We start from the raw sequence: 13307 nt of genomic DNA, 5'->3' as shown, positions 1-13307 counted from the left end.
TTCCTGTTTGATGACAAACTTGTACAATAGTTGATGGAAAAACATTTGCCATTTCTTTCCCCATCTAACTCTATTTGATGATAAAACTCAAAACATGACAAATTATCTTATCTTACTTTTCCATACAAATAAATCAATCTGCATTCCGAGTAGTGAAAAATGCATTCTGTAAATAATCATGCCGTATGCCGTGTGCCGGAAGACTTTTCGTTCATTCACTGACTTCATGAATTCCACTCCAGTTTTATCTACGGATTTATAATTTCAAGAACACAAAGGCTTCCTTCCACCTCAGTGCGAAACTCCCGTCTGTAGAATATGTTTCCGATTATTACACGACCATCATTAAAAAAATGGACACTTAAAATTACTGCAAAATAAAACTTCCGAGCTTTTCATCAACCACATAAATAGTTACTCAGAAAAAATTCAATTCACATTTGAAAGTTTCCAATGTATTTGAAAATTTCAAAGCGTAAACTATATTCTTTAGTTCTTGAATTTTCTTTCGAATATTCTGTAGATGAAACATTTTTCTTCGATTTTCAAATAAATAATGGTCCAATGACTATTTAAATATTAAACAAATTCAATGATTTTGTAAAGTTTACTGATAAGAAAATGAGAAACGCAATGAATTTCGAGAAATTAGGTCAAATGCATATAAAAAGTTTCCTTTGTACGCGTCTGGTTTATTTAACTGATCCGAATTCTTTCTGAGAATGACATGAAATAAAATCTTAAATTCTATAAATTTTTTTTGTTGAAATTTTAAACTTGAATTAATGAAATTAAAACAACTTGATTGGTGTTTATTTATATCATTATGACAATTAGAACACTGATTAACAAATAGATAGAATGATTAGGAAAAAATGATTTTTTTCTTATTAGGGGGAAGTGGGGCACCTTTGAAATTGGGAATTTTCACCTATTTTAAATAAAATTGAGCCTTATCGTGATATAATTTAGCTGCACAAACAGATTGAGAAGCTAAATTACATTATGATATGGCTCAATCCCACTTAGGGGAAGTGCTTATAATTTTGGACAGTCTGCTTATAAGCATCGAAGTTTCAAGTTTGAAGTGCGATATTTTCTATACTAATTGACATTTCTTGTTACTCTCTTTTCAGAAGGGTTGTTTAGAAACTTAGCAAGCTATTTATCGTCTTATTTTTATTAAAATTAGTTTTAATACGTTTAAAAATGAATTGATAAGTAGAGGTGACCTTGGCTCTTATTTTGGACAACTTGTTTATTAATTTGTCCAACTTGACTGTAAATTTGGACAGCTAATCCGCCTCAATAAAATGCCCATTGTTCTTCATTTGATGAACCAATCTTACCAAGTCCTCTTCCTGTTCATGTAAGGGAAACGTAGAATGTCGCAAGAAGCCCGGAAACTTTCCATATCATTCATTAAAGTGAGTTGACTTCGGTGCTCCAAGAACGTGCGGATTCGCTCATTTCCTGCCCTTTCCGGGAGCCTTTCAGGGCATTTCTCGCTACATCTCTTTCGTAGAGATGATACTCCTTTGTTTCTCCAGGCATTTGTCCAACCTAGTCATCACAAAAGCTAAAACTTCACGAAATTTCGTGAGAAAAACACCTGTCCAAAATAAGAATCATCACCTCACTGGTGAATGTCTTAAAAAAATGTCCCATTTTTCACACGAAAAATATAATTCACAAGGCAAATCTCACTTCAGGTCAAATGTACAAATCATCAGTAACGTGAATCAACACAATATTCAATGAATATTCAGTAATATCACTCAAAAACAGCGAACAAACTTTGTTAGTACTTCACCAAAACTAAATAAGACTGAAGTAAGCCACGAAGTTCTGTCATATTTATCGTAAGCAATTGCTCACACTGAATTTTCAACAAAGCAATTTCAACTCAAATCATATTCAAATTTTAACGTATTTAGTGTTAAAATCTTCCAAAAAGAACAAATATTTAGATAGAATTCATTATTCATCAAATATTGGAATAAAAATCCATCATTTTAATCAATTTATTTTTAGTGTCCAATGTTATCCTCAAAGTGTCCAAAATAAGAAACTGGACAAAATTATGAGCATTTCCCCTAAGTGATGTGTAAGGTCCTAATCCATATCTGTTATTTATTTATTTATTTATTTTTGCCAGATGATAGGAAAATTTTTTATTGATTGATGATTTGGTATTTTTAGGTGAATGTACACTGGTAAAAATAAAAGGGTCAAATTGACCCTTTTCTAAAGGATGGATCATATTTGACTCTTTGAAAGGGTCACCAGGTACCCTTCGAAAGGGTCATGGTTTTGACATCTATTTAATTCCGGAATAAACGAATAAAAAAACAATGAAAAAGTGATCTTTGGTGTTCGCTCAGATGAGAGAAATATGATATCAGTAATAAGTTTACAATAAAACATGATTATTCGTGATAAATGTGCATACTAAATTTCAAGAGATACAAAAGTGAACCTTTCAAAGGGTCAAATACGATCCATCCTTTTGAAAAGGGTCAATTTGACCCTTTTATTTTTACCAGTGTATTTCGGATCTCCGAACATTTGATTTTGGTCAAAAAAGGCCTCAAGGTCTAAGACCTTGGTAAGGGGGGTAGGTAAGGGGGGAAACAAAAAAAATCCACTTAAACATGGGACAAAAATCCCAATTTCAAAGGTGCCCCACTTCCCCCTAAGTATTAAAAAATATTAAATAAGATCATTGGCATGTCCTGAAATCTGACTTGTATTAATTTGTTTGATTACAATAATTAACACTAATGGTCCTACTTTAAGGTTTGTCTGCTGAATTTGATAATTCACACTGTATAGGTAAGTGTGTTTATTTCAAATTTGTTTATTTCCATTATCGTTGTATTTATTATCTAATTTTAATCCATTCATAAATCACATAATCCACCTAAAATAGCGTAAAATTTAATACAATCGATTTATGGTTCGCAGTCAGAAAATAATTTAAATATTCGAGATTAAATATATTTCAAATGCATTCTAAATTTCTATCAATTTTCTGATCTAAATCCTATCATTATAATAAAAAAAACCTATAGGGGAGACCGGGATATATTTAGCCAGCAACTGAAGCTTTTTCGCGCATTGTGAAAAAATATAAGGTTTATTTAATGTTTTTTTTATGTTTCATAAGTTAATAATAATAATAATAATAATAATAATAATAATAATAATAATAATAATAATAATAATAATAATAATAATAATAATAATAATAATAATAATATTATATTAATAATAATAATTCATTGATTCATGCCCAAAGTACACACAAGTTACATCGAGGACTATCCATAATCTTTTTTCCACATACAAAAAAATAATGTTACAAAGCATCAAATCAAAGATCAAGAAACGAGAAAGAAAATAATTACGTCTTACAATTATAATTTTTTTGACTAAGTTTTTTTTCTTTCTTTTTTGAAAAGGTAAAGTTCTTTAATTTCGTTTTGTGATAAGAGTGGCAAAGTTTTATTGTATAAACTGATTGCAGAAAATTTAATTGAGTTGACTCCATACTTTGTAGTATTGGGCTTAGATGTCCGAATCATATTGAACTGCCTAATATTTTTAGGATTCTGTTGCTCATGCAATGATTGATTGGTGTGAATTAATTTATTATGAATTTTAAAAATGCGAATGAGTTGTTGAGATTTTATTATTTGATCTATGTTATTTATTTCAAATCTGGAGTAAAGAAATTCTGAGCTCGTAAGTCTTTTTAGTCGGAAAATAGTTGCATTAGGACATTGGCTGTATAAAACAATGTAGTTGAAATCTTTAAAATTCCTGACTTTTGCTACAGAGGAAAATGAAAAAATATGACACATTGGACTACAAGTGCCCCGGCCGGGGTAGATATAGCAATTTTTGGGGTACTAATTTCCACCAGTTTTAAAGACGAAATTTTAACTCTAAACATACGAAGACACGATCAAATTGGCAAGTTTTTAACTTTTCAAAATTAACACACGGTACAATGTACCGTGTACAATGTCAGGTACAATGTCACTATCAAACTTTATGAATTTCTTAAAATATAGTTGTAATATATTTTTCAGTATTCAAATTTTAATTTTTTTCTCTGTTACAAGAAAAAATTTTTTGAGTATCCTACCTCACCGCGATCTGTTATTTGACCGAGCACGCTAGGAAAAATGACCAAATACGGTTGGTAGGTTTAGTGTTAAACTGGAGATACCAAATATTGTTTCACTTGATACACTGAAGCCCACTGATGTTAAATATGTTACTAAAAGTCAAAGGAAAAGGCTTTATCCGTTATTTTTTATAAAATGAAATAATTTTGTATAAATTGAAATATATTTTCAATAACTATATTCATAAGTCCATGTCAAATGAAGAAACAATTGACAAAAATCGAGCATCATATTCTGAAAAGTTTATTTCTAATCCAGACATGACGAAGGTAGATGGAAGCGATGAGCCTTCAAAATCATGTTTGTAATGAGTATAATGGCATGTAAAGATATAGCGAGAATCATATTATTTATTTGAGGATTGTCTTATGTTTGAAGGGGTCACCGAGAACTACAAGGCGATACCTTTTACTATTTGGCTTCTAAATTTCGCATAAGTACAAAGAAAACGAATATTTTGCATAATATGTAGCAGAAGGTTCTCGCTATCACGACTTATCACGACTTATACTAGGTGGGGAATTCTGTAACACTCTGACAATGCCATAAGACAAATTGGGTTCGAATCTTAGGAGAGCTTTTTCGAAAATGCGATTCTCTTGCTGTGACATTGCCATTTCAGCTCACGTGGCATTGTCAGAAGTCACATATTTGAGATTTCTGGCAATTCAAATGACAATGAATTTTGTTAAATAAATTAACCAAGACGTACTGTATTTTCATAAACTCATCAAGTAAAGGGATTTCATTAAAAATTCATTAAATTGCATTTTCGAACTCATATGATATGACCTTGAGTGGCATTGTCAGGTTTCGAATTCACGCGTGATAATGCCACGAAAATTACAGAATTCCCCTTCAGGATTGCCTTTTACTTAAAAGAAACGCGTAGATTGGGTATAGATTCTTGACCGTTTGACTTCTATATTTTGTAATTTAATAGATCTGTCAGAGAATCAAATATTAGAATTTTTAGACGGCACTAGTTCTAAAAGGGATTCTATCATCCTCTTCTAAAACGTAACGCATAACACATGATAAGATTTTCTTCGAAAATCCAATTAGGAAGTGTGCAGAATTTTAAACAGTAGAAAATGATCAATGCAACTTCTGATATTCGATAATACTATGCATAAAAAAAGTCTCTAACCCCATCATCTAACCTTAAATTGAACCAAATCTATATTTATCCGTCTACCATGTGCTGTGCATTACTTTCAATCTTTGTAGGAAAGTGTTGTTGGTCAGGGAAAATTTTTAAAACGCGCCTTATGTCGCCGCTTATTGTTTTATCAGTCTTTAGCGATGCCAAATGGAGCCTCCATCCGCATATATTGTGTTATTGACTTCAATATATATGCGTGAACTTTGACCGATTTGATTCGTACATGGCGCTTATCTTGCGTAGAGTCTACCCAGGATTAATTTTCAATAGAATACAGGGTGTAATGAATTTCTCAACATTGTGAGATTGTATTTGCGGTTACAAATACAATCTTGAGAGACTTTATGGGAGGGTTTTTGGTGACGAAGGGCCTAGAAAATTGACCATATGAGTCACTAATATAGTATCATTAGTTTTGGGCCCTTGCCTTGGTCAAAAAAAAAGTTACAGTATTTGTGGGTAATCCTGTATGTGAGGCTGGCCTTATCAGTTCATGCTCATATTCATGCAGTGTCGAGAGAAGATCTCCTCAGTCGAAATTTGGTTCTCATTGGGATCTGGTGGTGACGAGCCAACACAAGGATTTAATTGTGCAAAACCACGAGTTAAATTCAGTGAATTAATTGCCTTACGGTTTTTGCTCCACTGTACAATTTATATTGTGTAGGGTCCATCAGATCCAGTTTGATTCTTTCGTATTCAACACTGTGTGATCTGTGGTCAGATATTAGGAATTGTTACTGGATGTGCATCAGCGAAAGATGAATAATAAAAAATTCTTCTATATCAACTACAATATCCTGCACTGTCTCTCAAATTTCTCCACCTAATTGTGCATCAATCAACTGGAAAAAGAACCATTGGTGGTGTTGTGAAGATTATTTCTGGACAAAGGCTCTCAGCGTGGCGCGTAGAGTTTGTGAAGAGATTAGAATAGAGAGAGAATAGACAAAAAAAAGATCACAAGAGACTTTCCCAATATCAATTTTGGAGCTGAAATTTTTGTGTGGGGTGTATGAACTCGGGAAATTTTAGTCAAAACATTCCCAAAAGACAGTGGTGCTGAAAGTACATAAGAAAAAACGTGACAAAACGGAATAAAGTAGCCACCAAAAGATAATTGGGACTTTTTTCGGTTCTTTTTTTTTTCTTCAAAAAAAAAGGCGCTAAGAGCAAAGAGGAGAAAAATTAATAAAATTCACACATAGGAGAAAAAGAAAGTGATATATAAATAATTAATCCACATTGTAAAATAATTAAGAAAGATAACTTCCTAAAAATTGTGATAATTCCTATTTAATACATTTATTCTCGTATTGGGATTGAAAAATCACAAGATATCTCTGTGGTGACGAGAAGTCGGATTCAACTGACGACTATTCTTATCTTTCGCTTAACAGTTTTAATTGGATTTCGGTAATATTTTAGCGTAGTACGCATAGCATTACTGAAAGACACAGTTGCGATCAAGGATCAAACTTTGTGGTGTGGAGTGTGAAGGGGTATAAAGTGTTGAAGGAGAACAAAAAGAAAAAAAAAAATAAATAATTGGGTTAAAATGATACCAAAATTCTCAAAGAGGCAATGGTTAACGCTTATTATTATTGGATTGGCAGACTTTTGCAATGCAATCTGTGTGAGTTTGCAGTCGCCATTTTTTCCAAAGGAGGTAAATTTCCATTTAATTGATTTATCATGGTCATTTTTATTTTTCTCTCCTCCGTTTTAAACACTGATAACTCATATTTTTCCCCATTCCCATTGTGCGTATGTTGATTCGCGTAAATAACCATTATTTCTCTCATTACTCGATGGAAAATTTCTCATGCAGGCAGAAGCTAAGGGTTGTTCTGCAACGGAATATGGACTGGTATTTGGCATCTTTGAATTAGTTGTATTCTTCATATCACCCTTCTATGGGCGCTACATTAACAAGCTTGGACCGAAATTGCTCTTCAATGGAGGCATTTTCTCATCTGGAACCACAGCGATACTTTTTGGTTTGCTGGATCAAGTGCCTGGACACATGCCATTCATCACATTGGCATTCATCATCAGGATAATTGAGGCACTTGGCAATGCGGCCTTTCTTACGGCATCCTTTGCCATCATCGCCAAAGAGTTTCCCGACAACGTTGCTACAACTTTTGTAAGTAATCACAATTAGTCGCTAAGAACAAAATTCTAAATAATTGTTCCTCTATCAGGCCTCTCTAGAGACATTCTTCGGATTGGGACTAATCGTAGGGCCAACACTTGGTGGAGCTCTATATGCTGTGGATGGATACTACCTGCCATTTGTGACACTGGGATCGGCTCTCTTTATCGTGGGAATTCTTACAATAATTATACTGCCCCATCATTCACAAGATGCTGGAATAGCCGCCGATAAGGCGTCCATCTTCCGAGTTCTACGTATACCGGGTGTCCTAGTCTGCACCCTGGGAATTTGTGCAACTAGCTCATCGATTGGCTTCCTAACAGCAGTCTTAGAACCCCATGTTCGTCAATTTGATCTCAGTCCCGTTCTTCTTGGTCTTGTGTTTGTCATCAATGGTGGTATTTACGCCCTCACAGCACCAATTTGGGGCTGGGTTGTCGATAAATGTCTCAACCCCAAGATTGCCTCATTCATCGGATGCATTCTCATTGCTGCAGCATTTTGCCTGATAGGACCAGCTAGCTTCATTCCGCTTGAAGAGTAAGTAGATCGCTTTTTGCTTCACACAACATTCCAACTTCGACCGAAATCAGAATGACTCTTGTTATCATTAAATAAGTATGCTAAATATAAACATAATTTTTTTTTTGCAGAACGCTCCGTGTCATCATTACTGGATTAATTTTGCATGGTTTCGGCATTGCTGCAATCCTTGTTGCCAGTTTTACAGATGCACTTAGAACATCTATGTAAGTTTTAACGAAAATTTTCCATTTTTTTGTTTAATAATTTAAAAGCCAACTTTCACTGTGATTTTGAATTTCCTTCATCTTATGACATCATAAAAACTAAATCTACCTAAATTATTCTTACGTTAATGCTTATAATCTTAAAAATGGACAGAATGGAAAATTTCTATTTTCTTGTAAAAGCTTCTTCCAGGTCAATTTTAAAATACTTTAAAGATTACTCGACTCTTGGGATAGCCCATAAATCTACCCCGATTATTGCATAAGCCTTTAATCTAGTTTGATCCGATTAAAACTATAAAATGATCATAATTTACTGATTCCAAATTTTTCCGTCTTATCAAGTAATATAGTAAATTTGTCAAGCTTGCAGATAATCCTATTCATTCCAGAAATTTCCTACAACAAACTAGAAAATGTTACAGACTTCTTACAAAAATAAACAATATGACATTTTAATGTATATATATAATATGTATGTAGAGATATGGCTACCATCACACAGATTGTACGTTAGATTATACTAAAATTCAGCAAAAATTGCTCAGAAAATCAATTAAAAACGAGGAAAACATGAAATACTTTATTAATTGAACAAAAATATACATTTATTATTTCCCGCAATTGAAGAATTGGAAGAAAAAATTATTAATCAAATTTCCGAAAACAAAAAGACTAAGATAGAAATCTACAACTTTTAGGAAAGTATAAATTTGCGATTATGGTATGTTTAAAAGCAACTGGAATAAAATAATGAAGTATAATAACGTTGTATTGCCATTTCAAAAATATAATTTAAGCACGCATTTTTCATTACTTTCACAGAAATGCATATAGTGCAGTTGCTGATACAAATGATAATTCCTATAATATTATATAATAATAATAATCCTGGCACAACATTCCATGAAAGTCCCATGCCTGTGGGATCAAGTACAGTAACGCTCAATGGATGCAATCCAAACACCTTTAACGCCAGAAAAGTTCCTGGTGACCTAAAGGGATTCAAATCCAGGACAGTTGCATCATAGAGAGAGTGCTCTACCACTTGACCCATTGAGTGCCCTAGATAATTCCTAGATTGATTTGAATAATTCTAATATTGATAAGAAGCCATTTTATTTCAATACATTAGGGGGGGGGGAGCAGTGATCCCGAACGCGCCAGTTTTCGAATAATATTGGATTTTACAATTTTTCTCAAACCAAAAATTCTGAGACAAGTGATATATTTGCTAACAAGACATGATGCACAATATTTTTTTCCAGTGAATTTGATAAAATTGCAATATCTAAATCTGAGCGCATTCAAAAGCTTAACACTTTCCACTACACTTCTTTTCGAAATTTTATAAGAAGAACTCTCAAACGCAAACGTATGTTGCATTAAAAAATAATATTTTAAATAGAAAAAATTAAGTTTAAATTAATTAAAAAAATAAAAATTAAAATTAAATATTAAGATGAAAAATTATTGTAACTCTTTGAGAAAATTAGAAAGTAAGAACGTTTTATAAAATTGTGGGTATAAGCCGACGTTAATTGCAATCAACAATAGGGAAAACAGGAAGTCGTCGGGAAGAGATAATCACTCAGGGAAGCACATCAACTATCTTCAGAGCTTTCGGCTAGGTCTCCAAGCCTTCATCAGTGGTCACGTCTTGCAATCTTTCTCTGAGACTCGTTCAGGGTTTTGGTCAGGATTACACCAGGGCATAAAAGGGAATGGGGGCACTCTTCTTACACCGTATTTTACAAATTTTTGTATTACTTGGCACAATTTTCGGATCTTCTTATTCGTCTCGGGTCTTGCTGGGAATTTCAGTGCTAACAAAGAGAAATTCCCAGCAAGAATTGACCACTGATGAAGGCTTGGAGACCGAGCCGAAAGCTCTGAAGATAGTTGATGTGTTTCCCTTAGTGATTATCTCTTTCCGACAACTTCCGGTTTTTCCTATTGTTGGTTTTATAAAATTATAATAATTTCCGTTAACTTTTATTTTTCACTTACCTATCTTTTCTTCTGAAGAAATTTTATCCTTTACTGTAAAAGGATCTAAAACATATGGAGCTTTGTAGGGGAAAGTTCCCATGCTTTGCACGATCCCAAGCTTCATAATGACTAAATTTTTCCTATATGTTTGTGAATAAATGTGATTTCGCAATATATTTTAAAAACAGGATACTTTCCCCTAGTTTTTTTAAAATATGGGTGCGATGAGTCACATTTATTGAGAAACATAGAGAAAATAGTCATTACGAAGCTTGAGACCGTGCAAAGCATGGGCACTTTCCCCTATACGTTGATTGCACTGAGAAAAAAAAGAGGGTGCGATTAACATTTTTTCCTCATAACATTAACACTTTTTAGGTGTAAAAATATATCAACATTTTTTAATGTTAATTTTACACCTTTTCAAGGGTAAAAAGGGTAAAATTAACATGAAAAAAGGATAACTTTAACCCCTAATACACCTAAAAAGGGTATTATTTACACCGATTTCGGATCAATACTGCAGGGTAAAATTAACATTTCTGGAATGTTAATTTAACTTTTTCGGATTTCTCTCAGTGTGACGGTGATTCAACATTTTATTATCGTCTTAATGGACTTTATGTTCCATTTTTTTTAAACAATATACCTTAGCTTATCCATAACTTATGTTATTTTTAGTACGATTTCTTTTTAATTTATTTAAACTGTGTGATATTTTTATTAACTTCGAAATGTTGCATTGAAATTTATAAAACTTTACAAAAAAGTTGATTACTATTTTTACAACCATCTTGCAAACTTTGTATTTATTTTTTGATAGTAAGAGAATATTTGTGTGCGTATTATTGAAAAACAATTTTTGTTGCTCTTGTCCCACAGTGCCCGAGGACTTCCAGATAATATTCAGACCTATGGTCTCATATCTGGACTCTGGACATCTACTTTTGCACTAGGCGCCTTCATTGGACCCTCTGTCAGCGGATTCCTGTATGATCATGTGGGATTCAGAAATGCAGTAATATTTGTTATAGGTAAGATAACCGGAAGCACATATATATCAGTTCCATCGAAGAGCTAATGTTTGTTCACTGTAGGAGTTCACTCGCTGGTCGGCTTGATCTTATTGAGCTTTATTTGCTCAAAGAGTTCAAATAACAACTACAAGGAGCTGGGTGCTGCTGAACCTTTACTTAAAGACAGCACTAATGGCACCAACTATACAAACAGCCAGACGGACGAAAACACAGACAGCACCCCTATAAAAAGGTTCTGACCATGGATAATGATAAAAATTCCCTAGCCAATGCCAATGGTGATAATGTTACTATTTTTTTAGCCATAGAAATGGTCATGTGCTGATTGGCGGCAGTATTGGTAATGAGCAACAAGTTCCCTGCACCATGAATAATCTACTGAGATGTAATAGTTACAACAGCAACAGCAAACAGAGCCAATGGTCAAGGTAGAACGAAAATCTCCGATAATGCTCATTTGTACAAGTACATATACTTATTTATATGCTTTACTTTACATGCACAATCATTATCAAATTTTCCTATATTTATCCATCAAATACGTCATTGTGGTGCTATAATATCAAAATATTTATCGTGATACAGAATATGCTAACAAAATCCTATGTCCTTTTTCATCCAATTCTCGCAGATCGGATCATGAACCCGTGGCCACATTTGAATCTCGGAGTTATGGAACAGTTGAAATCCATCCTGTGCGACTTCAGTGTCACGCCTAGAGTTAGAGGAATGCTAAATGAATAGCGATATTATTGTAATTTTCTTTTGTGAAATCTGTGTGTAAAGCGCGCGAAAAATACTACAAGAGTTCATTAACAAATAAGTGTTCTCTTTTGATATTACACTAATATTAATTGCACTATTCTTATATGTATATTGTAACATTCATATTGATAATTTATATAAAGAAGTTCGCATTCTGTATTTCTGTGAAATTTTTCTTTTATTTACAGTTGTGCTTGCTCTTGGTTTAACTTCTTTTGCTTTTGAACTTGAATATCGTGTTTATGTTGAAAGGTTTCCCCTAGCCAAGACACACTCTACAGTGGAGTGCAAAAATATAAGTCCAACAATCACTGCTCACAGTTAATGCATGTTTAATTTTTAAAAGAAACCCATGCAATAGAGATCTTAAGATACACTGTAAAATAAGTGAAATAAATCAGCATTCATAAAAAAACCAAAGTGCCTCTCCGTCTTTCTCTTCTGGTGAATTAACTCGGTTCAAATCAATTGGTACCGGATATTTATTATTTGCTATCGACATGTTTGGGAAACTGATGCCCTCGGGTCATCAGCCTCACAGTGCTTTGGACCACGCGGGGCGAATCGCATCGATCAAAGATTCAATTAGTCCAATTTCGCAATAAAAACACATGTGTTTCCCATATTATGGAGAAATTCCACCTGATAAGAGAATTTTTTTTTGGCAAAAAAGAGCTTCACAGAATAGTACACACACGAGTAGCTATCAAAATATTTATTAAATATACCATGAGGAAATAACTATCACCTATTACACTGTATTTACAATAAGAGAAATTTAAAGGAATATGCTCTTTTTGGAAGATGTTATCCAATCATTTGGATGGTTAATACAAATAATTTGGGATGTTATGGCGTGTGGAGTATCATGGGTGATCACTGTAAATTTTTCCGCTATGGTTTCATTTTCCTTTCATCGTGCTCGTCCGCCCGTTGCAATTGACAATTGCCAACCCAAATACCATCGTCCATGGCGATTGATGCATGATCAGAGTGAAATTCGCCCTGAGATCGACAAATCTGCCATTTGGGTGGATACGAGATGAGATATATATTTCACACTTATTGTAATCGACATGAAATATGAAAATCATTATAGACATTACGGATTAGGAAGAAACAAGAATCCACTTAAGTCTTCTATATTACGAAAATCAGGACGATTAAAAAGGTACCCAAAATGAAATATGTTGTCACACTGATATATACAAAAATATATATTTTTTCAAAATTTTACATTAG

General features: G+C 33.3%; 1 protein-coding gene across 2 annotated transcripts; it reads left to right on the top strand.

Moving 5' to 3' along the window:
• Positions 1-5768: 5768 nt before the first annotated feature.
• On the top strand, positions 5769-12235 carry LOC129809435 (MFS-type transporter SLC18B1-like). 2 transcript variants are annotated; one of them, XM_055859258.1, is made up of 8 exons: positions 5769-7030; positions 7193-7510; positions 7569-8062; positions 8176-8271; positions 11146-11297; positions 11361-11532; positions 11603-11728; positions 11932-12235. In XM_055859258.1, exons 1-8 carry the CDS (start codon positions 6920-6922, stop codon positions 12017-12019), a joined length of 1557 nt encoding a protein of 518 aa, XP_055715233.1. In that variant the 5' UTR covers positions 5769-6919; the 3' UTR covers positions 12020-12235. The 2 variants fall into 2 exon arrangements, with proteins under 2 accessions (XP_055715233.1, XP_055715234.1); XM_055859259.1 differs by having other exon boundaries at positions 11603-11765; positions 11932-11996.
• Positions 12236-13307: the final 1072 nt, after the last annotated feature.

Source organism: Phlebotomus papatasi, chromosome 1, assembly GCF_024763615.1.
Source record: "Phlebotomus papatasi isolate M1 chromosome 1, Ppap_2.1, whole genome shotgun sequence".
In the NCBI taxonomy this organism is placed as follows: Eukaryota; Metazoa; Arthropoda; class Insecta; order Diptera; family Psychodidae; genus Phlebotomus; species Phlebotomus papatasi.
The sequence above is the reverse complement of the archived record's forward strand: the minus strand, read 5'-3'. Positions and strand labels throughout refer to the sequence as shown.

What these genes read in the sequence shown, in the direction of transcription:
- LOC129809435 (XM_055859258.1), top strand. Translation starts at nt 6,920, where the DNA reads ATGATACCAAAATTCTCAAAGAGGCAATGGTTAACGCTTATTATTATT. An exon ending in AGCTTCATTCCGCTTGAAGA is followed by an intron (nt 8,063 to 8,175) that starts GTAAGTAGATCG and finishes TTTTTTTTGCAG; the next exon opens with AACGCTCCGTGTCATCATTA. An exon ending in TGCAGTAATATTTGTTATAG is followed by an intron (nt 11,298 to 11,360) that starts GTAAGATAACCG and finishes TGTTCACTGTAG; the next exon opens with GAGTTCACTCGCTGGTCGGC.